The 26,622-nt window shown below is 46.3% G+C and overlaps 1 protein-coding gene, 2 non-coding genes and 2 pseudogenes across 6 annotated transcripts in view; all 5 read right to left on the bottom strand.

Annotated features, from left to right (window-relative positions):
* TEX14 (testis expressed 14, intercellular bridge forming factor) overlaps positions 1-25,039 on the bottom strand; it is a 68,057-nt gene extending 43,018 nt beyond the window's left edge. For 2 of the 4 annotated variants that reach the window (XM_044993327.1, XM_044993331.1), the window contains exons 1-7: positions 24,571-25,038; positions 22,859-22,995; positions 5,948-6,062; positions 3,944-4,109; positions 2,895-3,031; positions 1,628-1,709; positions 884-1,014 (exon numbers count right to left, since the gene is read on the bottom strand). In XM_044993327.1, the coding sequence (XP_044849262.1) occupies positions 884-1,014; positions 1,628-1,709; positions 2,895-3,031; positions 3,944-4,109; positions 5,948-6,062; positions 22,859-22,994 (767 nt within the window). In that variant the 5' untranslated portion in view covers position 22,995; positions 24,571-25,038. Of the gene's footprint in view, positions 1-883; positions 1,015-1,627; positions 1,710-2,894; positions 3,032-3,943; positions 4,110-5,947; positions 6,063-22,858; positions 22,996-24,558 lie in introns of all 4 variants that reach the window. The other 2 variants (XM_044993330.1, XM_044993329.1) reach the window with 2 other exon arrangements.
* LOC123353331 lies at positions 9,622-9,838 on the bottom strand. The gene has a single exon (XR_006574472.1). It is a non-coding gene; the product is annotated as a small nucleolar RNA U3 (small nucleolar RNA).
* Positions 18,473-18,689, bottom strand: LOC123353332. Its single transcript, XR_006574473.1, has one exon. It is a non-coding gene; the product is annotated as a small nucleolar RNA U3 (small nucleolar RNA).
* On the bottom strand, positions 20,034-20,212 carry LOC123353318 (annotated as a pseudogene).
* Positions 21,394-21,577, bottom strand: LOC123353333 (annotated as a pseudogene).
* Positions 25,040-26,622: the final 1,583 nt, after the last annotated feature.

The raw sequence follows: 26,622 nt of genomic DNA, 5'->3' as shown, positions 1-26,622 counted from the left end.
GCATGATAATTGTCAATGAATATTAAAAGGAGGCAAGACAACAGATTAGTCAATGTATAACAGAGGACAAACCTCCACTGGTAGGGAGATGGACTGGGTGAATTTAGGACTTTTCCACCTCCAACTTCTGTGATTACTGGGCGTTTATGGGTATGTCTACACTGAATTGTACACCCAAGTCTGTGGGACTCAGGCTTATGAACCTGGTGTTTCCAAACATGCGCTTGAGTGTCCAAGCTGCATTTTAAACCTGTGTTTACAATTGCTGGACCCATGTCTCACAAGTCATGCTAACATGTCCATACTGCACTATGCCGACCTTCTGACTCAGGTCTGTGGTTTGACCTGTGTCAAAATGACAAGGCTTGGACCTAAGTTACAGCAGGACTCAGGCTCTGACCCACACCCTTAGCAGGGTCGTAGGATCTGGGTCCTGAGTGCTTACTGACAAGCAGACTCTATTTGTGTGTGGAAAGAAGGGGAGCTTGGGCTCAAACCTGAGTCAGAGCCCAGGCTTACGGCTTGTCTACACTGCCACTTACAGCACTAAAACTTTCCTCGCTCAGGGGTGTGAAAAAAAACCACAATAAACTTTTTTTATTAAAGCAAGTTTCAGCGCTGTAAAGTGGCAGTGTAGATAGTGGTACAGTGCTGGGAGCCATGCTCCCAGCTCTGGTAGCTAGTCCCCTTGCGGAGGTTGAGTTTTTTACAGCACTGGGAGAGCTCTCTCTTACTGTCGGCTGTGTAGACATACCCTTAGTGTGCTGTGTAAACATACCCTATAAACACAAGGAAAAAATCCAGACAAGCCATCTGGTCCAGTAGTTTGATGATGATGATGCATATTAAACACCACCTGAAAACTGCTGAAGAGTCCACTCACTTTGTCATGATCATGTACGGTCCAGTGTGGAAAGAGAATGTTGGCTCATCATCTGCCTGAACCACTTCTTTATCCCAAATGATAGGGAGAGATGCCAGGTACCCTAGCTGCCTACTGCCTGTTAGATAAAACTGAGACAAAACCATACACTGTATAACAAGGAGAAATATTCAACAATTCCTGGGTTCTATGCCCAGCTCTACTGCAGACCAGCTGTGCAATCTTAGGGTGTTGTGAGAATCAGGTAGTGTTTGTCAAAAATGTTGTGAAGCTGAAAAATGTTGCCTTGGTGCTACGTATACATGCAAATGACAACTGACCACAAGTAAACATTAGCCAAAAACAGTAAAAATTGGGATCACTCCAAAAGGCTTTCAGTGACTATAGGCTATATTGAAAAGGACCTTTCTACAGAATCTTAACTGAATACAGCAGAAGCAGCCACCTCAAAGTCACACAGATGGGATCCTTCCACCTACTTCTTGAAGTATCTTTTGTTTGTTTCAAAATAAATCCCTCAATCAGGACTCAGTAATGACTATAGACCAGGATTTCCATAGTCAGTTAGGTCACTCCCCATTTATTTCCCACCATTTAGTGAATGGTAAGAAATATATAACAGTGTCTGAAAACAACACATATGGGACCATCTTTGGATTTAAATAAAAACAATGTGATTCCAATTGTGTTCAATAAACAAAAAGAACTTACACAGTTTGGAGCCCACTGTCTCTAGTAACTTACCTTCCCAAAGCCAAAACTGTAGATGTTTCTTGATGAATTTGCTTCACCTTTTAGAAGTCTAGTCAGAGGACTGTCGGCATTTCTAATGTTAAAACATACAAGCAATGTAGATTAATAGTGAAGGCCAAGATTTTGAGAAAGGTTACATTCCATCTCCCAAAGGAGAGAGAGAGAGAGAAAGAAAGAAAGAAAGAAAGAAAGAAAGAAAGAAAGAAAGAAAGAAAGAAAGAAAGAAAGAAAACAAGTCCTGCAGCAGCTGCCTTTCAAATACTTCACTTGATATGTGGCCTGGGTCAGAAATATTTAGGTTCCTACTACTCTCACTTTCTTGGCTGACACCACCCTCAGCCCCCAGTAGAGCTGAAAAGAAGTCTCGCAAGCACAGCAGTGGTAACCCCATAGCCTGCTGAAACATGAAGCATGGTTATTTAAAAAAAAAAAAGAAAAAAAAAGTAGGCATATTTTACCAACTTGATTTTAATGTGCAACTATTATCTTGTATATGATTTTTTTAAAGTCACTTAGCAATGCAAATATGCAGACATCTTGAATTCACTTCAAATCCTTTCACTAAAGTATTTTTCTTAACAGAAAGATATTTCCCACTAGACACATCAAACTTATCAATAAAAAGCATAAAACAGTTAGAGACACATCCTCTAAGGCAGTGGCTCCCAAACTTGTTCCACCGCTTCTACAGGGAAAGCAGCAGCCAGTACGTCCCTCGGCCCGCGCCACTTCCAGCAGCTCCCATTGGCCTGGAGCAGCGGACCGCGACCACTGGGCGCCGCGATTGGCCAAACCTGCGGACGCAGCAGGTAAACAAACTGGCCCGGCCCGCCAGGGCCTTTTCCTGCACAAGCAGCGGAACAAGTTTGGGAACCACTGCTCTAAAGACTGGCAGCGACTTACAGATAAAGAAACAAGATTTATTTTATGGTACACAGTACCAGATATCTTAACACTAATACAATACAGAATTGTATCTGGTTTATTCAGTGAAACATTTCCCTTTAAATAAAGAAGAATTTGTAAGTTACCACCAACCATTTGGCTCTACCATAGCAAGAAAAATTAATACTAATGACCACATATAAAGGTGACCCCTCCAAATACACTAGAATGTTTAAACAAGCAGCTTTGGTTTTAAAATAGATATTGTCAAACAGAAAGAGACAGACAACAAAAAGTAAAACACATGATAAGTTTCAGGATATTTAAGTATGGGATGAAACGTCCCTGAATCACTATGAAGTTAAGTTCTTACCCTTGAGTAATGCCACCAAATCTAGATGGGTTGCAGACCAGTACTTTTGATGAACCAACCTTCCTAAGTAAATCAGAGGGGAAATTCTGAATTGCAGCCTGCATGTGTGATGCACAACGCCGTATAAATTCTAACATCTGAAAAACATTAGGCATTCAAGAACTACTAGGTTATAAATCTTTCTATTTTAAATTAATATAGAGCAGTATCATGAAGAAAAATTGTCACTTACTTCTTGGTGGCAATATTTGGCACCAGTAGAAATATTTGAGATATTAAATGTTTTATTAGAGAGAGTCTTTACTGTCCATAAATGGTCTAAAATTATAAGGCAGGTATCAAACAAAATTCAGCACATTCAAAAAGAAGCTGTATCCACTGTGTACATGTAAATTTAAAGAAAAATTAATGGTGTGAATATGTAAATACAACTAAACCTCAAGCCCTCCAGGTGACAGAGGCAATGTCAATAACTGACAATTCCGAAGGTGAAAATGATAAAACTACTGAATTCAAGCACAATTAATAATAAAGGAATAATCTATGTTGAATTATTCTGACTAGGTCTCTCAGTAAAATATGCATACTGAAAGACATCAAATTATTTCGTACCAAGATATGGGATAATTTTAAACCAACAGCTTTCTTGTAATATTTTGCTTCAGTATTAAGTAAGTAATATTTATACCAGAACGTTTATAGCTCTAGGACTTGGTCCTGCAAACAGCTCCAACGGAACCACTCACAAGTATGCAGGGGATTGCAGGATCAGGACCTATCACTGTAGTTCTCATCACTGCACATTTACACATTATGGCTCTTATCCTGCAAGATTGTAAGTACAGGCAGACCTCTGCCTCCAGGGAGAGTCCCACTGAAATCATTTTAAGTTTACATGATCAGGACCTCAGAATATAATCTGAGATGGAAAGTAACATAAGGCAAATCACTTAACATTATCTTAAAAACTATCCGTTTCCTGGGTACGTAGTTTTTGTTCCCAGACAATATTTCCAAGATAAAGTTGTGAAGTTCACATATATGTGTACCTGAGCACTGCTTTCCTTTCCAGCTGACAAAGCCCAGCACTGCGGATTTCTTCCATTTTTATCATGTACTCGCAGATCACCTCCTGCATCCAACAATTTACTGAGAATCCACTGATTTCCTGAGAATGCTGCAGCATGTACTGGGGTGCTCCCATCATAACAGCGGCTGAGGAATATTAGAACAGAAACATTTCAAACTACCTTCACTATGGTACACTACAGATACCTCTTGAAAAAGAGAATACTTACAATTGCATTATATGCTAGACCAAAAGAATCTACCCTGAACTTGCCAAATGGAATTCCATGTATGGAGTGAGGACTATGTGGCCTTTTATTGTCACTGGAGGGACTAGAAAACTGCAGGCATGAAAAACTCTCTCTCAATACACTTTTCTGCACGTTGCCTGTCTTCTGCAAAAAACAAGCTTCACCTTTTCACTCTCACTGGGGAGGTTCTTCTGAGGCTATGATTAATATTTTTAGTGTTTAAAAACTTCCAATTAGATTTTAACAATTAATTCCTGACTGAAGTGAATGAGAGAAAGAAGTGGAGTTCACACCTCTGCTTGCCCTATTGTTTGGCTGGAGACAGAGCACTGTTTATCCCTAAAGTGTGGTTATTGCTTGGACTAATGTAGTGACTTTCCTTGCAAAAATAATCTTCTCACTACAACCAGTGCACTGCTATCCTGTTGATCCAGCCTAGTAAAAAAAACTGCCTCCCCAGGGACAAACAATTGCATTAGAAAAAGTTGTGAACAGTATTCCCTTCTGCCATTCACTTCAATCATGCATTCACATTAACACCTAGTTGGAAACACAGATTACACTTAAAATATAGACTACTAGCTATGTCACCCTGGAGTTCTGTAGTTAAGCATACCTAACCCTGCTCAGGGAGGTGGATTACCTACATTGACAGAAAAAAACTTTTTGTAGATGTAGGAAGCAGCTGCACTATGGGACTATAATGGTATACCTGCAGCTGTGCCACTGCAGCATCTGTAGTGTAGACATGCCCTTAGTGTTAACATATTCAAGCTCAGAATTCACAACCTTCCCCAAAGAGTTTTGTAGGTGGGGCTCTTTGCCTGTTTTCTAAAACACTTTATTTGTCTAAACTGGAAGGCACCAGGGCCCAAATTTGTATATGTATCTAGGCCAGGGGTAGGCAACCTATGGCACCAGTGCTGAAGGCAGCACGCAAGCTGATTTTCAGTGGCACTCACACTGCCCGGGTCCTGGCTACCAGTCCGGGGGGCTCTGCATTTTAATTTAATTTTAATTGATGCTTCTTAAACATTTTAAAACCTTATTTACTTTGCATACAACAATAGTTTAGTTATATGTTATAGACTTCTAGAAAGAAACCTTCTAAAAACGTTAACATGTATGACTGGCACGCGAAACCTTAAATTAGAGTGACTAAATGAAGACTCGGCACACCACTTCTGAAAGGTTGCCGACCCCTGATCTAGGCTTTGCTCTGCTCAGCATTGCAAGATCTAAATCACTTTGACCATGTTTGCACTGCTGCAGTGCCGTGGCATAGATGCTTCCTACAAGGATGGAGGGTGTTTTTCTGTTGCTGTCGTTAATCCACCTCTCTGACAGGCAGTAGTTTGGTTGACAGAAGAATTTTTCTGTCAACCTAGCCACATCTACACCACATGTTAGGTCAGTAGAGCTATGGCACTATTTTTCACATCTCTGAGCATCATATCTATGTTGACCTAACTTTTAAGTATAGAACAGGCTTGAGGCCATGCACCACTGAGCAGAGCAAAGCTTAAATACTTTTTAAAAGTCATGGCCCTGGGCTTCTTCTTTCCCCAACTATCAGCTCTGTAACAATCATAGTTTGATTGGCTATGTCTCTCTTTCATCTGCTCATTGACAATTATTAAGGAAAATCTTGTGCAGTACAATAAAGCTGATGCTATAACAAACTTAAGTTTGTTTCAGTTTATTAAGGATGTAATTCTGACTCTTATACTTAACTGATTTGGGTCTGATCCATAATCCAAGAGCACACCTACTAGTTTACCAAGACCTAGCAATGCAGCGGTAAACAGAGCGGTCTGGCCCAAGGAGTTAATTGTGTCAACACAAATACCTGAAAAGTATAAATAAATCAGTAGTCATGCCTCTTATGACTATATAATTTCAAACACACACACACACACCATTATGGCTCTTTAAATTTTTCAATTAAATGTTATAGAGATAGGGCCCTACCAAATTCACGGTCCATTTTGGTCAATTTCAGGGTCATAGGATTTTAAAAATCGTACATTTTATGATTTCAGCTATTTAAATCTGAAATTTGATGATGCTGTAATTGTAGGGATCCTGACCCAAAAAGGAGTTGGGGGGGGGCACAAGGTTATTGGGGGCAGGGTGGTGGTGTTGCAGTACTGATACCCTTACTTCTGCGCTGCTGTTGGCAGCAGTGCTGCCTTCAGAACTGGGCAGCTGGAGAGTGGAGGCTGCTGGCCGGGAGCCCTGCTCTGAAGGCAAAGCCATCACCAGCAGCAGTGTAGAAGTAAGGCTGGCATGGCATGGTACTGCCACCCTTACTTCTGTGCTGCTGCCTGCAGAGCTGGGCCCTCAGTCAGCAGCCACCATCTCCTGCCACCCAGCTCTGAAGGCAGCAGCACAGAAGGGTCGCATGGTATGGTATTGCCACCCTTACTTCTGCACTGCTGCTGGCGAGGCGCTGCCTTCAGAGCTGGGCGCCCAGCCAACAGCCACCGCTTTCCAGCTGCCCAGCTCTGAAGGCAGCGCAGAAGTAAGGTTGGCAATACTGCAACCTCCTAAAATAGCCTTGCGACCCCCCTGCAACTCTCTTTTGGGTCAGGGCCCTCAATTTGAGAAACACTGGTCTCCCCTGTGAATCTGTATAGTATAGGGTAAACGCACACAAAAGACCAGAGTTCACGGGGGAGACCAGATTCCATGATCAGTGACGCATCTTTCATGGCTGTGAATTTGTGTAAGTGTAAGTAATACAGAAATAGTTAACCTATATCTGTCTAATATGAACACAACACAACAAAACAAAAAACTTTTTCCTAATTTAAAAGAATGAATAAGCTACTATAAAAAGGATCACTTGATACACATGGTAAACTATTTTAGCCTACTTGTTGAATTTAAACTTCTAATAGCCACTCTAGATATTTCAGTACTTTCAGTTTCAAATGTATTACTTTAGAGAGACAAGGTGGGTTAGGTAATATCTTTACTGGGTAAATTTATGTTTAAATCTTTCCTGAGCTCCCTCTTCTTGCCTTCAAACCCCCCAACTCTGCCAAACTCATAAGCAGACGTAAACTCCCCACAGGCCAGGACCCATCCATTTGAAGTGGCACCAGACCATGTCATAACATGCAGACATATCTCACTGCTACAATGATCAATACATGCCTCTCAAGATCCATGGGTCCTACACATGCCTATCACAACACGTGGTGTACCTCAGTAAGGGTGCCTGGCACAGCCTGCCCAAAAGTGGGTCACCTCTCCTCTTCTGCCCAAGGCCCCACCCCCAGCCAAGCTGGAAGCCGGAATGGGCTGAGACCTGCCTGAGGACCCTCAACCTGCCCAGGGGGGGGGGTGTGTGAAGGGGGCTGAAAGCAGACCCCGACCCATGTCCCTGACCCACAAGTCCCCCCATCCACCCAGGGCAGAGGGTCCATGGCGCGACTTCCCACAACTGCCCACACGGCTCTTACCATGACCAGGCTGCGGCCCCCAGTCAGAGCCGGGTCCAGGTAAGAGCTGTGCATGGCACACGGGCAGCTCTGGGGAGGGGCAGCCCCTCTTGTCCTGGATGGGGTGGTTCAGGGCAAGGACATGGGCTGGGAACTGCTCTCGACCCCCCACCCCAGGCAGGTAGAGGGTCTGAAGCACCCCACAGCTGCCCAGGCTCCCCACCTGGATGGGAGGGGGCCCTCAGGAGGATGAGGAGGGGCAGAGGCAGGGCCATGCCCCCTTGAGCTCTCCTATTCCTGCACTCCAGTACCTCATCCAAAGTACTACATTCCTCAGTAACAACTATGTGGGTGAAGTGAGACAATCACTATGCTCTTGAATTAACTCACATAGAAAAATTATAAAAGACAAAAACATACCACCAGTAGCAAACAACTTTGCAAAAAATGACCACTCAATATCTGACCCCTCAGTTCTTGTGGTGAAAGAAAACTGGCATACTACCTGCAAAAGACAAGCCTGGGAGTTTAAATTCATAACTTTGTTAGAGACTAAAAATCATGGACTCAATAGAGACACTGGATTTATGGCTCATTATAACAATCTATAACCCACTAACCAACCTTTGTCCTATGATTGCAGAGGTGTTGACCACTTCACCTTGAATGGTCTCTTACCATAGGCGTGCCCACGGGGTGTGCCGGGTGTGCAGGGTGTGCACAGGCACACCCTAATGCAAGGGTGGGAAAATGGCCCCACTCTCCCAGAGCGGAGCGCCCGGCTGAGCGCAGCAAGCCGCTGGCCCCTCTCCTGCCTTCCCCTAGAGCCATGCCACCGCGCGCGCAGTGTTCTGGGGGCCAGGGCTGCGCGCTCCCACGGGGCAGTGAGAAGGGGGCAGTCAGGGAGCAGGAGGGGTTGGATGGGGCATGGGAGTCCCACGGTCTGTTAGAGGGTGGGGGGTGGATAGGGGTCAGGGCAGTCAGGCAACAGGGAACAAGGAGGGTTCTGGAGGGGCAGTTAGGGTGGGGGTGGGTCTCTGGAGGGCATGGTCAGGGGACAAGGAGCTGGGGGGGGTTGGATGAGTTAGGAGTTCTGGGCGGGAGGGCCTGTCAGGAGGCAGGGGTGTGGAGAGGGGTTGGGGCAGGCAGCGAGTGGGGGGGTTGGATGCGTCAGGAATTCTGGGGGTCCTGTCAGGGGTCAGGAAGCGGTTGGATAGCCATGGGAGTCCCGGGGGCTCTGGCTGGGGGTGGGGTTGTGGCTAAGGGTCGGGGCAGTCAGGGGACAGGTAGGGGGTAGGGTCCTAGGGGGCAGTCAGGGGACAATGAGCAGGGAGGCTTAGCTAGGGGGTGAGGTCCTGGGGGGCAGTTAGGGGCAGGAGTCCCAGGAGTCAGGGGACAAGGAGCAGGGGGGGTTGAGGGGGGCAGTAAGGGGGTGGGAAGTAGGAGGGAGTGGATTGGGGTGGGGCTAGGGCAGGGCTCACTGGGTGCACACCCTAATGAAATGTGGTGCGCATGCCTATGTCTCTTATAATGAGTGTTAACTCCTTGCTAAACAACTGCCCCACCTTGTATTTAGCTGTGACAGTCTGAGTACTTTTCTCAGACCTGAAGAACTCTGTGTAAGCTTCTCTTTCACCAACTGAAGTTTGTCCAGTAAGAGAAATATTTTTTCACATCTTAGCTCATAAAGCCAAGATCACCCACCTTGTCTCTCATACCCTAGGACTAACACAACTAGGGCATTGCAAATAATACTACTTTATAATCATTTCAATTAAAAATACAACATAAAATTTATTACACTAACTTCTACATATTATATAAATACATCTTAAGAAGCACTCAAACATTAACAGAGCTTTTTGTTTTACTGGATTCTAACCCACATAGACTACCTATCACCAAAAGCTACAGTAAAACACACAAAAAAATTATTTTTTTAGGAACATAAAAGAGCTAACCACTCAGTCTGTGTTCTCTCCCTCCCAGCTTCCCAAAAGGAAAGAAGGAACGGTCATCAATAGCAGACAGCAGCTGCATGAAAGCAACACTGTCTACTCGCTTCGCGCTCAGAAGAGAACACTTTAACTCCTCCTCGTGGTTAGCGAGGTCAGACACTTTCAACCACACTTCTCTAGTTACAAACTATAGAAATGATCCCTGAAAGTATAGTCTTAACAAAACCCTCCTCGGCTACACACCCAGGCTAACGTGCACAAGCTTTCTTCCCAGGGTGAATGTTTTCATACCAACGGGTTTCACCCTCAGCGAACTAAAGGACAAAAATCTAAAACCACGTCCCCATTTCATTAAAGCACAATTCAGCCAGCTATAGAACACTGTCCATTAGAAGATGTTTATGTCGCTATTTACAGAAACACACCTCCTGATTAGCATGCGGAGCTCCTACCAACCAATCAAACCCTCTTGCTTTTACTTCCTGAAACTGCGACACCTCTCACAGGCTCTTCTCTACCACGTGACAGCTTGTCCGGCACAGACAATGCGGACAGCTCAGCCCTTTCCAGCATGCTCCGCAGCTGTTTCTCTCTGGCTTGCTCTCAAATCCATCGGCACTAAAAGCTTTTGCAGGGTTCCATGTTACCGGTGGGGTTACCATGGCCGGCCAGGAAAGCTGCCCCTGCCCCTGCGCCCCAGCCCTTCCCCCCCACACACCCTCCCCTGAACTACTCCTCCCGGGGGGCTGCAGCAGGTGTCCAGCCCGCCCTGCACTCACGGGGCGCGGGGAAGTGGAGTGACCTGGCCCCAACCTGCTCCGCTCCACCGGCTCCCAGACACGTTATCGGTGACTGCTGGGGGGCGGTTCCCCCCCTGCCCCAAACTCTGGGAGCCAGGGGAGCAGAGCGGAGCGGGCTGGGGCCGGTGTAACGAAACGGGAGGGTTTCGCAATGTGTCGTCACACCGGGTCACTCCACTTCCCATCACTCCATGAGTGCTGGGTCGGGCCCGCCCTGCAATCAGCGGGTGGCAGGAAGTGGAACGACCCGGCCCCAACCCACTCCACTCTGCCAGCTCGTGCTGGGGGGCGGTTTCCCCTATGCCCCCCAAGCCTGGGTAGGAGATGGAGCGGTGGGGAAGGGGCACGGGATGGGGAAGAGAAGGGGGTAGGCCAGGGGAAGCGGGGGCGGGGAAAGAGGCAGTGGGAATGAAGGGGGGTGGGAGGGGCATGGGATGGGGAAGCAGGGCTGTGCGGGGGGGGGGGAAGGAAGGGGTGGGATGAGGAGGGGATGGAGCAGTGGGGAAGGGGCATGGGATGGGGAAGAGAAGGGAATGGGGGAAGTGGGGGCGGGGGGAAGCTGGAGCCCAGCATGCGACATCCCATTGGCAGAAGCTGGGGCTCCCCTGTTAAGCACTGTAGGTCCATCGAATGCTCACCCTGATAAGCCCCACCTTCCCTGCATTTGTACCACCCACTGAGCCCCCCACACACACACCCTCCCCACTAAGCCCCAACCACCTGCACCTGGACTCCCACCCAAATGAACCCCACCTCCCCTGCACCTAGACACCCCCCTACCCCACTGAGCCCTAAATACCTTCATCTGGATCCCCTGCAGAGTCTCCTTGCCCCTGCACCTAGAACTCCCCAATGAGCTTCTGTGCATCCAGATCTCCCACTGAGCCACCTGCACCCAGACTGCCCCACAGAGAACTCTCTTACCCCCAGCTGTGAGGGTGGGACTGTGAGGAAGGTGGTGGGCAGTGAGGTCTCTGGGCAGGGGGTGCTGGGCGAGCGGTGTGGTATGCAGGGTGCTGTGCAATTGTGGTGGGAGGCCAGTGGGGGAGATCTCTGGGATAGGTGGGGGCTAGGTATAGTGATCTGTGGTGGAGGTCTCTGGACGAGGGGACACTGGGCATAAGGATGGGGCACAGGGTGGGGGGGGGGCGGTGTGGTGCGGGCCCACCCTCAAGGGGAAGGGGCAAGCTGGCAGCACAGGGCTGGGCAGACCAGTGTGCGTTTGGCAGCTGCAGGTTTGTAAACTGTGCCTTCCTGCTGGGCTGCCCAGAGCAGGGCTGCTCCTGCCAGCTGTGCCTCATTGCCCCCAGCCTGCCCTTCACTCTGGAGACTGACCATCCCGCCCCCCTGCACCTTGCCCCATGGGGGCCCACAAAAATGTTTGGCACCAGGCTCACAAAAAGTTAATCTGGTCCTGCATGTTACTGGTGGTACTGCACTAAATCAGTGGCTCCCAGCTTTACAGACACCTGTACTCCTTTCAGAAGTCTGATTTATCTTGCATACCCCCAAGGTTCACCTAACTTAAAAACTATTTGCTTACAAAATCAAACATAGTACAGAAGTGTCACAACTCAGCATGAATAATAAGAATATAGTAGTAGGGATATATTACCGACCACCTGACCAGAATGGTGATAATAACTGTGAAATGCTCAGGGAGATTAGAGAGACTATTAAAATTAAAAACTCAATAATAATGTGGAATTTCAACTATCCCCATATTGACTGGATTACATATCACCTCAGGCCAGAATGCAGAGATAAAGTTTCTTGATACCTTAAATGACTGCTTCTTGGAGCAGCTAGTCCTGGAACCCACAAGGGGAGAGGCAATTCTTGATTTAATCCTAAATAGAACACAGGATCAGGTCCAAGAGGTGAATATAGCTGGACCGCTTAGTAATAGTGACCAATATAATTAAATTTAATATCCCTGTAGCAGGGAAAACACCACAGCGGCCCAACACAGTAGCATTTAATTTCAGAAAGAGTAACTACACAAAAATAAGGAGGTTAGTTAAACAGAAATTAAAAGGTACAGCACCAAAAATAAAATCCCTGCAAGTTGCATGGAAACTTTTTAAAGACGCCATAATACAGGCTCAACTTAAATGTATACCCCAAATTAAAAAACATAGTAAAAGAACCAAAAAAGAGCCACTGTGGCTAAACAACAAAGTAAAAGAAGCAGTGAGAGGCAAAAAGGCATCCTTTAAAAAGTGAAAGTTAAATCCCAGTGAGGAAAACAGAAAGGAGCATAAACTCTGGCAAATGAAGTGTAAAAATATAATTAGGAAGACCAAAAAAGAATTTGAAGAACAGCTAGCCAAAGACTCAAAGTACTAGGAAAAAGTACATCAGAAGTTAAGTACATCAGAAGCAGGAAGCTTGCTAAACAACCAGTGGGGCCACCAGACAATCAAGATGCTAAAGGAGCATTCAAGGATGATAAGGCCATTGCAGAGAAACTAAATGAATTCTTTGCATCGGTCTTCATGGTTGAGGATGTGAGGGAGATTCCCAAACCTGAGCCATTCTTTTTAGGTGACAAATCTGAGGAACTGTCCAAGATTAAGGTGTCATTAGAGGAGGTTTTGGAACAAATTGATAAACTAAACAGTAATAAGTCACCAGGACCAGATGGTATTCACCCAAGAGTTCTGAAGGAACTCAAATTTGAAACTGCAGGACTACTAACTGTAGTCTGTAACCTAGCATTTAAATCAGCTTCTGTACCAAATGACTGGAGGATAGCTAAGGTGACACCAATTTTTAAAAAGGGCTCCAGAGGTGACCCTGGCAATTACAGGCCAGTAAGCCTGACTTCAGTACCGGGAAAACTGGTTGAAACTATAGTAAAGAACAAAACCATCAGACACATAGATGAACATAATTTGTTAGGGGAATAGTCAACATGGTTTTTGTAAAGGGAAATCATGCCTCAACAATCTACTATAATTGTTTGAGGGGGTTAACAAGCATGTGGACAAGGGGGATCCAGTGAATATAGTGTATTTAGATTTTCAGAAAGCCTTTGAAAAGGTCACTCACCAAAGGCTATTAAGGAAAGCAAGCAGTCATGGGATAAGAGGGAAGGTCCTCTCACGGATTGGTAACTGGTTAAAAGATAGGAAAAAGGGAAGGAATAAATAGTCAGTTTTCAGAATGGAGAAAGGTAAATATGGTGTTCCCCAGGGGTCTGTACTGGGTCCAGTCCTATTCAACATACTCATAAATGATCTGGAAAAAGGGGTAAAGAGTGAGGTGGCAAAATTTGCAGATCATACAAAACTACTCAAGATAGTTAAGTCCCAGGCAGACTATGAAGAGCTATAAAAGGATCTCTCAAAACTGGGTGACTGGGCAACAAAATGGCAGATGAAATTCAATGTTGATAAATGCAAAGTAATGAATATTGGAAAACATCGTCCCAACTATAGGTATAAAATGATGGGGTCTAAATTAGATGTTACCACTCAAGAAAGATTTTGGAGTCATTGTGGATAGTTCTCTGAAAACATCCACTCAATGTACAGCGGCAGTCAAAAAAGCTAACAGAATCTTGGGAATCATTAAGAAAGGGATTAAGACAGAAAATATCATATTACCTCTATATAAATCCATGGTACTCCCACATCTTGAATACTACGTGCAGATGTGGTCACCCCATCTCAAAAAAGATATATTGGAATTGGAAAAGGTTCAGAAAAGGGCAACAAAAATTATTAGGGGTATGGAGCATCTGCCATATGAGGAGAGATTAATTAGACAGGTACTTTTCAGCTTGGAAAAAAGACGGCTAAAGGGGGATATGATAGAGGTCTATAAAATCATGACTGCTGTGGAGAAAGTAAATAAGGAAGTGTTATTTATTCCTTCTCATAACACAAGAACTAGGGGTCACCAAATGAAATTAATAGGCAGCAGGTTTAAAACAAACAAAAGGAAGTATTTTTTCACATAAGGTACAGCCAACCTGTGGAACTCCTTGCCAGAGGATGTTGTGAAGGCCAAGACTATAACAGAGTTAAAAAAACAACTAGATAAATTCATGGAGGAGAAGTCTATCAATGGCTATTAGCCAGGATGGACAGGGATGGTGTCCCTAGCCTCTGTTTGCCAGAAGCTGGGAATGGGCAACAGAGGATGGATCACTTGATGATTACCTGTTCTGTTAATTCTCTCTGGGGCACCTGGCAGTGGCCACTGTCAGAAGACAGGATACTGGACTAGATGGACATTTGGTTTGACCCAGTATGGCCATTCTTATGTTCAGTATAAACAAGTCATTGTATGAATTTTAATTTGTTACAACTTCACTAGTCCTTTCTACGTAGCCTATTGTAAAACTAGGCAAATATCTAGATGAGTTGATGTACCCCCTGGAAGACCACTGCACACCCGCAGGGCTACGCATATCCCTGGTTGAGAACCACTGCACTAAATCACCCTCACTCTTAGAACTGGTGCCACTTGAACCTAGGCATTCTGAACCATTTCAGTACTAGTAGACAGAAACAACACAGCTGCACTAGGTCTGTTGTTCCTCCCTGCACAATCCCCGCTTGGAAAGAAGATATCTTCTGGTTCTGAACCTATTTACCACTGTGGGCCGCATAGGCAGCTCTCTCTGTGTTATGTGAGCCATATCCACACAATATATATACACCTCAACCCTGATATAATGCGACCGATATAACATGAATTCGGATATAATGTGGTAAAGCAGCGCTCCGGGCAGGCAGGGCTGCGCACTCCGGCGGATCAAAGCAAGTTCAATATAACGTGGTTTCACCTATAACGCAGTAATATTTTTTGGCTCCCAAGGACAGTGTTATATCAGGATAGAGGTGTACTACATGTATGGCCCTGAGGATGCCACATGGGCCACAGCGGTATGCTGACTGGGCTGCAAGCAGCACATGGGCCACAGGTTGTCATAAACATACAGGTAAGGGTAGCATAAAATCCCTCTTTACCCTGTAAAGGGTTAAGAAACTCAGATAAGCTGGGTGGCACCTGACCAAAAGTACCAATAAGATACTTTTAGATCTGTGAGGGAAGGTTTTCTGTCTGAGTCTCCCAAAGTCAACAAGGATCCAGGGCAGGGAAAATGCATCTCCCTAAGCCATATCTAAGCTAAGCATCTAATATTTCAGAAATAGTAAGTAATAGCAAAGAAATACGTTAGGTTATCTTTTGTTTTAGCTTGTGAATTTTCCCTGTGTTAAGAGGGAGGTTTATCCTGTTTTTTGTAACTTTAAAGTTTTGCCTAGAGGGGAAATACTCTGTGTTTTTTAATCTTTTGTTAATCTGTAAAGTACTTACCATCCTGATTTTACAGAGGTGATTCTTTTACCTTTTCCTTAATTAAAATTCTTCTTTTAAAAACCCAATTGATTTTTCTTTGTTCTTAAGATCCAAGGGTTTAGGTCTGTGTTCACCTGTACCAACTGGTGAAGATATTATTCTCAAGCCTTCCCCCGGGAAAGGGGGTGCAGTCTTGGGGGAATAATTTGGGGGAATAGGACTCCAAGTGGTCCTTTCCCTGATTCTTTGTCTAAATCACTTGGTGGTGGCAGCATACTGTTCAAGGCAAGGTGGAATTTGTCCCTTGGGAAAGTTTTTAATCTAAGGTGGTAAAAATAATAGGGGTCTTTCATGTGAGTCCCCACATCTGTACCCCAGAGTTCAGAGTGGGGAAGGAACCCTGACACAGGTTGAAACTACACTTGATCTTAGCCAAAAGGCAGAGAAGAGTTTTGCAAAGTCCATTGCCATAGCCTTTTTTCCCCATGTCTTCTGTGAGGCAGCAGCACATGAAATTCATAGCAATATAAATATGAGTGAAACCACCCAAATATATTTACATCAAAACTAGATAGTCTAATTTTAAAACAAAGAAAAACACAGGCCACACAGGGAGTGGCGCAAGCGTCTCAAATGATTTATACCCTCTCCTACCCGCCATTCAGCATAAGAATTAACCTAAATGGATCATGACTATTTAAATAGAGTATCTTTCTCCTACAAAGCAGAATAAGACAAAAGGTTGAGGCTGTTCCCCTTCACAAAGGAGGGAGGGAGAAGAAGAATTTAGATGCTCAATCCACTTCAGATTATGAAAGAAACCAAGCAGACTAATGATTTGCTCAAAACCCACCCCAGCAAAAAGAAAACCAAACTATCTGCATCTAAGCATTATACAAGTTTCTAAGCTTCCCCATAACAAGATTTCAGGAACACTAAAAAACCTCCTTCTTTTATTCAGTATACAAATCCTAACCATTCAGTCTGTGTTGTCCCCTCCCACTTCACCAACCTAGCACAGTCTATACCAGGGTTTAGGTCAGAGCTGTGGATTTTTCATTTACCTCAGACAGAAAAAAAGAGAGTAATATAGAAAAGAGAAGAAATAAGTTGGGGAAGGAAAACATCCCGGGGGTGAGGGAGATGTTGACATATGTCTACCCTACACAATTATGTCGACCTAATTTACGTTGGCATACAGCCACCATACTCATTAAATTACTTGCATGTGTCCGTCCACCCTTGGCTCATTGCATCAGCGATCCGCATCCTCACCAGGAGTGCTTGTCTCGATTGTATTGTCAGTGTGAGGCACTGTGGACAGCTCTTCAAAGCCACTAACAGTCGAGGTAAGCAACTCAGTGTCTATAATGACATTGTGTCGACCTAATTACATGGACCCTGACTCTAACCACTCAAGAAGGTGGTGATACTAAATCAGCATAGAGAGGCACTTATGTCAGCAAGAGCCAATTTAAGTGAAGATGCTTCCACAGCTAGGTCAATGCAAGGCAGCTTACATCAACCTAACCATGTACTGTGGTGGTGTTTAGGATTCAGCCAAAGCTGGCTCTTTCTGGCCCAACCCAATCTGGTCAGGACATCTTTCAAGGCTGGGATGAAAAAGGTTTGGAATCCCAGGAGATGGGGGGGGGGGTAGCAGCATGATGATGAACCTTACTCCAGTAGGTAATTTTTCTCCCCAAAGTCTCTTTCTTTAAGGACCCCAAAAAGGGAATGATGTATGGAAAAGCCCATCCCCTCATTATTTTATCTACCAATGAGGCCTAATTTCCAACACAACAGTTTGGGTTAGTTAATTTTCAATCTCATACTATCTTTTTTACCAGGCATGATCTTAACCCAGTCAATTACATCAGTAGACCTTTTTGTTTGGATGAATTCAGTTTGTCTCCATTTTGCAACTTTTCCCATCAACATTTCCTGCTATAGGTTATTATGACACATTATGAATTTTTCCACTCACTTTTCAATTAAGTTCACAAATAGGGTAAATTTGTAGGCCCAGTTATCACAATATCCTAAACCAGGTTCCCAGTCCCTTTCCCACCATACCCTCTATGCTAAGATTTCAGTGTGGCCCCCTTCCCAGAATCCCCCATACCCCCTCATGCAAATCCCTTCCCCCCATGCCCTTCATTGTCTCCTCCACCCATTCCAGGGTTCCCCAGTCTTTCTCCATGGCAGGGGTTCTGTGTGTTTGATTCCACCCATAGCAAGGTCCTCCATTCTCCCCAATGGCAGGGGCTCTGTGTGAACTGCTTTTCTCCCCATTCCACCCTCTACCTACACGGACAAGAGACAGCAACTGTCATACCCTGTGTGGATTGTCTGATGTGCTTGGGGCCAAGAGCAAACTGCATACCCCCTGCCAGAACAGTAGAAGTAAAAATAGGGGCTTCCAGGAAAATGGGAAAGGAAGAAGAGAAAAGTGGGAAAGGAAGAGAACATGCAGACACAGGACCCTACCTAAATTCTGAAATAGATTACAAGAAAAAAAAAAGATAGTAGCATAAAGGATTTTTAAAATTCTTTCAGCAACTACTGAATAAGAAACCTTTAACACACCATTTTCACACTACCTTTACTTCTCTTTCAAATCCTACCAAAACAAATTAAGATTTGTCATTGAACATACCACCACCGAAACTATAAGCAAATTGATATAACAGAAAAAAATTACAAAAATCTGCTTTTAAACTTGCTTTATAAGGACTAACCACTCAGTCTGTGTTCTCTCCCTCCCAGCTTCCCAAAAGGAAAGAAGGAACGGTCATCAATAGCAGACAGCAACTGCATTAAAGCAACACTGTCTACTCGCTTCGCGCTCAGAAGAGAACACTTTAACTCCTCCTCGTGGTTAGCGAGGTCAGACACTTTCAACCACACTTCTCTAGTTACAAACTATAGAAATGATCCCTGAAAGTATAGTCTTAACAAAACCCTCCTCGGCTACACACCCAGGCTAACGTGCACAAGCTTTCTTCCCAGGGTGAATGTTTTCATACCAACGGGTTTCACCCTCAGCGAACTAAAGGACAAAAATCTAAAACCACGTCCCCATTTCGTTAAAGCACAATTCAGCCAGCTATAGAACACTGTCCATTAGAAGATGTTTATGTCGCTATTTACAGAAACACACCTCCTGATTAGCATGCGGAGCTCCTACCAACCAATCAAACCCTCTTGCTTTTACTTCCTGAAACTGCGACACCTCTCACAGGCTCTTCTCTACCACGTGACGGTACAGCGACCATTTGTCTGCCAGGCAGAGCCCGACACAACAGAGTTCTAGCTACCATGGGCTGCAGCTGTTTCTCTCGAGTTCGTCTACCCTAAAGACTTCACGTGTCACGTTACCGGTGGCAGGCGCCGACTCTGGCTGCTTCGAGACTGGAGCATGCACGGGGAAAAAAAAAAGATGGGTAATTAGTACCCACTAGCAGGCCCCGCCCCCTTCAACTCCTCTCCCTCCCCCAGCGCCTCCTGCCCGCTGACAGGGAGGGAGAGGAGTTGAATGCGGGAGTGGGGCATTGGGGAAGGGGAGAGGGGAAGGGGAAAGGGTAGGGATAGGGGTGGGGGTGGGGTCTGGGAGGAGCCAGGGGGAGCAGCCCCCCAGCATATTAGAAACTCGGCGCCGCTACATCGTACTAGTGCAACCTCAACCATTTAAATGTTGCAAAGCGGAGGCAGAGCAGCGGGATTTGGTTCAATTGCTCCTCTCAGCACAATTCCTCAACGTCGTGCACGGTGTATCCAGAAGACAGCAAGTCTCTAGTTTTGCAAGTATATCGCCACAATTTTTCCCCTTGAAACAGCAGCACACATAATTCATAGCAGTATAAATATCAATAACTGTTAGTAAGCCTATCCAAATATTCTTAAATCAAATCTAGAGAGAGCTGATATCAGAGTCAAGTACTGTATACGTTTGCCTCCCTGGAGAGTATTATGTAATAATCTGTAGAGGTATAACAGGTATTTAACTACAGTCTCTTTCTCCTGAAAAGTTGAAAAAGGCAAAGGCTTAAAGCTGCCTTTAGGAGAATTTTCAAAGCCATGCAAGTGATCTGGACACTCAATTCACACTAATTCCTAAACTGGTTTTCAAAATCCCACACCACCAAAAAAAAAGAGGATGGGTGATCAAACCCCTCACAACAATGCATAGAAAAAATAAGTATTATATAGATTTAGAAACAAAACCAGCTATTATAAACTTCCCAAAGCATAATTTAAAAAGTAATATTTTAAAGCTTTTTCATTCAATACAAACGCCCCAGTCTATGCTTTCTCCCTCCCGCTTCTCCAGCGGGAAAAAGCAACGGGCATCAGCGACAGACAGCAGCTGCATTAAAGCAATCCCGCCTATTCGCTTCCTGATTGGAAGAAAACATTGTAAAAATCGTCCTCCTAGCAATCCCTTTCGAAAGCACTTCTCTAGCTAAGAGCCGGCCATTTCTCCTGCAAAGACATCCTCCCTACTTGCCAATCCCCGTCTACCCTGATTAACGTCGTAATTACTCGTTTTTTAAAACAAGTGGTCACGAAAGAAAATTGATAGTACCTTTTGCAAACAGCCTTTTTTGTCAACAGATGGCCACATTCTTCACAGAAGTGGGGGGAGCACACTTTGTAGTTTGTACAGGTCGAGTTTATTGCCCGCCCAGAGGCTCCTAGCACCCCTCAATTCCCTCCCACAAGCTCCCTATGTGCCCTCTCCCATCCCACTCTTTTTAGGGACTCCCTGAAATTCCCCCAATCTCATACTTTACCGGAGAATCTCTGTACCCTTATTCTCCCCATACCAAGTTCCCCACACTTCTTCCCACACCAAAGGCTCTGTTCACACCCCCATTCCCACTTCCCCATGGCAGGGACTCATGTGTTCCCTCTATTCCCCCATGCCAGGGGTCTTTGTGTACCCTCCATTCCCCCCATGCCAGGGTCTTCCAATCTCCATAGGACTAGGGATTCTGTGTACCTCCACTTATCCCCTCGCTTCATTTCAGAGCCCCCATTCTCTCCACCACTGTAGAGACTGTGTACACCCCTATTTGCCTCTTCTCCTCCATTCCTCCCTCCTTCCCAAGTCAAGCTCTCCCAGTCCCCTTACCTACCAGGGGTTCCCTGGGTTCCATTTTTCTCCTCCCCCACTTCCACCTTACCGCCTGTACTAAGGGCTCAGAGAGGCTCCGAGAAAGTTGCATACCAACGAACTGGCAGAGCATTAGGGGTAGAATAGGGGCTACTCAAAACGGGGGAGAGGGTGGAGAAAAATAAGAAGAAAAAGTGGAAAGTTGAGAGAACTTGCAGAATTAATATCCATGAGCCTATAACTTTAACATAGAATGAGGGAGGACAAAAGAGAGGGACACTGCATAAAAAGGTGGATGTAGAGGTTCAAGCAATTAGAGGTTCAATTAAGCAATTGTTTAAATAAAAACTGTTGTATTTTACACTGCATTTTCTTCTCTCAAAAAACACCCACATCCTCCCACAATACAGAAGTAATATTCTCGGCCTTTTGGCTAAGATCAAGTTTAGTTACAATTCTCTAAATATACACATCAGAAACAAAAGTGAAACACCAACTTCAACTTCAAAAAATGTTTTTAATTTAGTTTTTATACTGACTAACTACTCAGTCTGTGTTCTTTCCCTTCTACTTCCCCAGAGGGAAGAAAGAAAAATCATCAATAACAGACAACAACTACATCAAAGCAATACTGCTTACTCGCTTTACACTCAGGAAAGAGCACTTTAACTCATCCTCGTTAGTTAGCGAGACCAATCACTTCGTGTTAAAACAACCTCCCACGGCTAAACGTCTAAAGCGCCTATATTTAGTGGTTATAGTGTGTAATTTAATACATCAATTCTCACTATGATCACAGAGACAGCGACACTGACAAACAGTACACTGTATGCATGTCTCATTGTGGCACTTAACATATGAAGAAGCTTTTTAAAATGCCCTCTTTAGCTTCTGTTACAAATAAAGGTCTTCCCGAATTTCACCAATCACTTCTTCTAATTAACAGAGGAACACCCCTTCAGCCAATCAGATATTTCTTCCATAGCTCGTACTCATAGAGGCGGGACTAACAAACTGGAACTGGCTACGTGGGAATGACGCATCGGAACAGTTACGCACAAGAAGCACGCATTGCAAGAGCCGATGGTGCTGAGGTGCTTCAGAAGAGATGTACACAGTAAGCAATCCGCTCTTAAAGCAATGACGTCTGTTCCCCAGAGATCCCTGTTAGTCTCTCCTCCCATTAGGTACTGTTTTCTTAACATTGGCCCATCTGCTTACCACCCCGTACTCCAAATTCACTGGCAATAATGGACAACTTGGTTGTTTGCTTTTCGAGCCTCTCTAGCTTTGCCGTTAAGGCGGCTCTACACGTGTCACTCCCATTGGTATTAACACAGTTATGTTTCTCAAGTTCACGGAAGCCACTAAAACTGGTAATGGAGTGAATAAACTCCCTGTTTTTCTCCTGTGCAACTCTCTTCCTATTTCAATAGCTGTACACTATTTGGATACGGTACGACTGTAAACATCCAATATTAGGAACGTCAGATTTTGGATAAAAAAATACAGCAGCAATGGGGTTTTTTATACTTGCAAAACAAAAAAGATGTCAAGTATTAGAACATCTGCAAAATATCTGCATTCGCATATAGGGTATAACCAGGCTGCCGAAAATTACAGAGAAATAAACTAGATATTAAATGCTTTTCAGTTTGAACCAATATGCAGTTTGAACCAATTGATAAAAGTATACATTTCCTCCCAAAAGGGGACTTCCACAATTCTTCAAAATTATAGCCGCAGCATTTTAATTATCTACTGGTTTTATATTCAACTACATAACTTTCTATTCCACTTACCACTTTTCAGTTCATATCTGTTTTGTGGCTGCAATAAATAACTAATGACATTTCCTATACAGCCAAATCTATACATCAATCACAAAAATGGAGTAAACTTTTGATATGGCATCCTAATTTCCTAACACAAAGAAAGCATCATCCATTGTCAAAAATACAAGAGAGCATGATATTTGCAAACACTTGTCTAAATTCAACTCTTACCTTTTTTCAGGATTTTTTTCACTTTAACATAGTTTCCTTGTTTAACATATTCGTGCAGTTGAGCTTCCAATGAATCATTTTTTATAGTACCAAGCTGGACGGGACAAGGTATGGGGAGAGGGACAGCATGAGCCATCCTGTTTCAAAGAAACAGACTAATAAATCATACTGAATCCAGGTCACAGCTAGAAAATGCATTGGTAGAACCCACTTATTTTAGATTAAAATAGCTTAATAAATAAAATAGCTATAATAATCACTACTGTACTTCTTCATCGCGAAATAGAGAAAGAAAGGGGGAAGGCTAGAGCCCCTAATGGGCCCATCTGCAGTTCACCTGATAATAACAAAACCACATGAGCATATGGTCTACACAGAAGGTTCGAATGTACTCATTAGGGACTTTGCTTATTGGACCCCATAGACTGAGCTGTGTGCGGGAGTAAACAATGCAAGTGAGACAGGATTTAAGAGGACCCCGCTGAAGCAATGCTCAGAGTCCATCTAAGGGAATGAGCCTAAAGCCCTGAGAGGTGCACAGACCTACAGTATCGCAGGGCTCTGGATAAGGACAGTACAGAGCGAGTAAAACAGGCTCCAGTTACTGGGTGCCTTCTGCTCACGGCCAGAGCCCCCAAACCCTTCTAATCACAGGGCACTCAGTACTTGCCCTGCACCCGGTGCATCAAAACTGCACCGTATTCAGCAATTCCTCCCCCCGTTATCTCTTACTCACCGCGGCCGCACGCAACAGCCTCCCTTATTCCCCACTACCCCGCGCGCCCTGCACTCAGCCCTACACCTCCACCCCGCGCGCCCCGCACTCAGCACCCCCGCCCTACACCCCCACCCCGCGCGCCCCGCACCCCCACCCCGCGCGCCTCGCACCCCCGCCCTGCACCCCCACCCCGCGCGCCCCGCACCCCCACCCCGCGCGCCCCGCACTCAGCACCCCCGCCCTACACCCCCACCCCGCGCGCCCCGCACCCCCGCCCTACACCCCCACCCCGCGCGCCCCGCACCCCCACCCCGCGCGCCTCGCACCCCCACCCTACACCCCCACCCCGCGCGCCCCGCACTCAGCACCCCCGCCCTACACCCCCAGTCCGCGCGCCCCGCACCCCCACCCCGCGCGCCTCGCACCCCCGCCCTACACCCCCACCCCGCGCGCCCCGCACTCAGCACCCCCGCCCTACACCCCCACCCCGCGCGCCCCGCACCCCCGCCCTACACCCCCACCCCGCGCGCCCCGGACCCCCGCCCTACACCCACCCCCCCCGCGCCCCGCACCCCCGCCCTACACCCCCACCCCGCGCGCCCCGCACTCAGCACCCCCGCCCTACACCCCCACCCCGCGCGCCCCGCACCCCCGCCCTACACCCCCGACCCCGCGCGCAGCACCTCTACCCTACACCCCACCACCACGTGGCCCCGCACTCAGCACCCTCACCCTGCACCCCACGCACCCCACCACCACGTGGCCCCGCACTCAGCACCCTCACCCTGCACCCCACGCACCCCACCACCACGTGGCCCCGCACTCAGCACCCTCTCCCACAGCCCTAATACACCGTTTCAGGTCCACAAACACCCCGCACGGCCCCCGTCCCTTACCCCCGCTCAACCGTTGACCGCTACAGGCCCCTCTTCGCCTCGCTCCTCCATCCCAACCCCCTCTCAATCCGCCCCCCCCCTAATACCTCAGTCCCCACCTGGCAGCTCCTGGCCGCGAAGCCCTGGCCAACCGTCGAGGGAGGCGACCGTTACTGGCGAGGGACGGAGGCCCCCACAGGACACAGTCCCTGAGGGATGGAAGCTCCACGGGTCCAAGGAGCTGCCCGAGGGCGGGGTATTGGGGGGGAGGTATGGAGGCTCCCCTGGGCCACAACTCCCTGGCATGAAGTGCGAAGCGGGTCAGCACGGGGTTTCTTCTGAGGTTTGTCCAGCCCGCTCTTCTGCGGAGATTAACCTGCCCCAAGATGGGCAGGGGAGCAGTGGGAGCTTCCCTACAGGCTACGCCATCTACACAAACTTCTGCCACGTGCACATCATGCCTACAACACGCTGCCACATGCACCGACTACATACAGCGAGCCGCCCTGTCTGGCAACACGACGCCGCCTGCCAGCGGTGGCTGTAATTATCCCGGTCGGTGCACACCAGGCATTGAACGCCTTGCCAAGTGCCCCTCGTGCTTTCAACAGGATGCCGGGTGTACAGTAAACGTACAACATACACTGTTCTGTCACTGTGCATACAACGGAGGCCAAGTGAGGTGGGGCGCAGCAGTACATTTTAGCCACATTTCTCTGGCAGCGTCATAATTTTTCAAACTGGATCTTTCATTTTTTAAATAAAGTATTAAGCGGAGCCTCGCGAATCAGCTTGCAGAACCACAGCCTAAGTTCCCGGTCTTCCATCTTGCAAATATAATTATATAAATATACCCCCTACCATGCAGCACTGCCTGCATCAGAATGCAGAGACACAAAAACATCCAAGAAATATGAGCTGCTCTCATTAATCTCCGTGGGGATGTTAATTTTGATGCCTATGGTAATTTACACGGCTACATTGTTGAGATTTCAGCACAAACAATTAGCTCGATTAGGGCTGTGGGTCGAGACTGGGATATTATTCTGAGGAGAGGTTTCTCATACCACTACTTTTATTTTCCATTGTGACTCCTGATCCCTGGAGATATGTCACTTCAAGTCCCCACTGTGTAATTGGCTGTTCACAATAGTCATGGTGGGGTTAAATTAACATTTCTGCATGATCAAATGGACTTCCCAGCCTGCGAGGGCAACTGTAACATTATACTCAATTAAACACAACAAAATTAAAGTAGCTGCTTGTCTGTAGTCTCATGCCTCAGACAAATCCTGCAATTCCTGAGCTGTCCTTATCTCTCTTGGAAGATGAAGGACTAAATGGAAAAATAATTCACCTGTAAAATCTTGTATTCTGATCACACTTCCTTGCCCTGTGGGCACAGAGATTATAAAGCAAGCTCTAAAGTCTGCTATACCAGCAAAGATTTGTCTCTCTTTCTCAGCTATATGTGCCCTGACTCACAATAGAGTTTGGACTAATATTACAAATGTCAGTCTCTCACTCACAGCAATTTTGTTGCTGACTGAAACACACATCTGAGGTAGATAAGAGTGCTGTGCCAAGGCCCAGCAAGTAGGGTAGGTGAGGATAGTAATACTTCCAACCCCAAGCACTGTGATACCATGAGTCCACCCACTCTAAGAACCGCTTACAAATCATGCTTAAAAAAAAACAACGTTTGGGGTTATTTTTGTTGATCGTTGCTTATACTAGAGCTGAGGAACTTTAAAATGTAGCTCTTCACCTCACCTCTTTCCTTCACTGCTGTACATCTAGCTACTATTTGCATTACAATGGTGCCCATGATTTGCTAGGCGCTGCAAAGACAGCCCTTGCCCCTAGAGATTATGATCTAAAAAGGTCAGAGACAAACACAGGTTGGGTGAAAGGGATATGTCTCAAAAGCTGGGGGGGGGGGGGGTAGAGGGCTGGGGGCAAGCAGCACCTAAGGCTGCCCCTCTTTCAGGGGTGCCCAACCTGACCTTGGCACCTGACGTGGGCCCCGCTATAGACACCCGGGCTGGGGCGGGGGCGCCAGTCGGAGCCAGCAGTCTGAGCGCCTCATGGCTCGCACCGTGCGCCCTCCCCCGGCAGTGGAGGCTCCCTGCTGCCCGGCCAGAGTCGCTAGACAGGGCAGCGCCGGCGGG

Source organism: Mauremys mutica, chromosome 19, assembly GCF_020497125.1.
Source record: "Mauremys mutica isolate MM-2020 ecotype Southern chromosome 19, ASM2049712v1, whole genome shotgun sequence".
NCBI lineage: Eukaryota > Metazoa > Chordata > Testudines > Geoemydidae > Mauremys > Mauremys mutica.
This window is presented reverse-complemented; position numbering and strand designations above follow the sequence as displayed.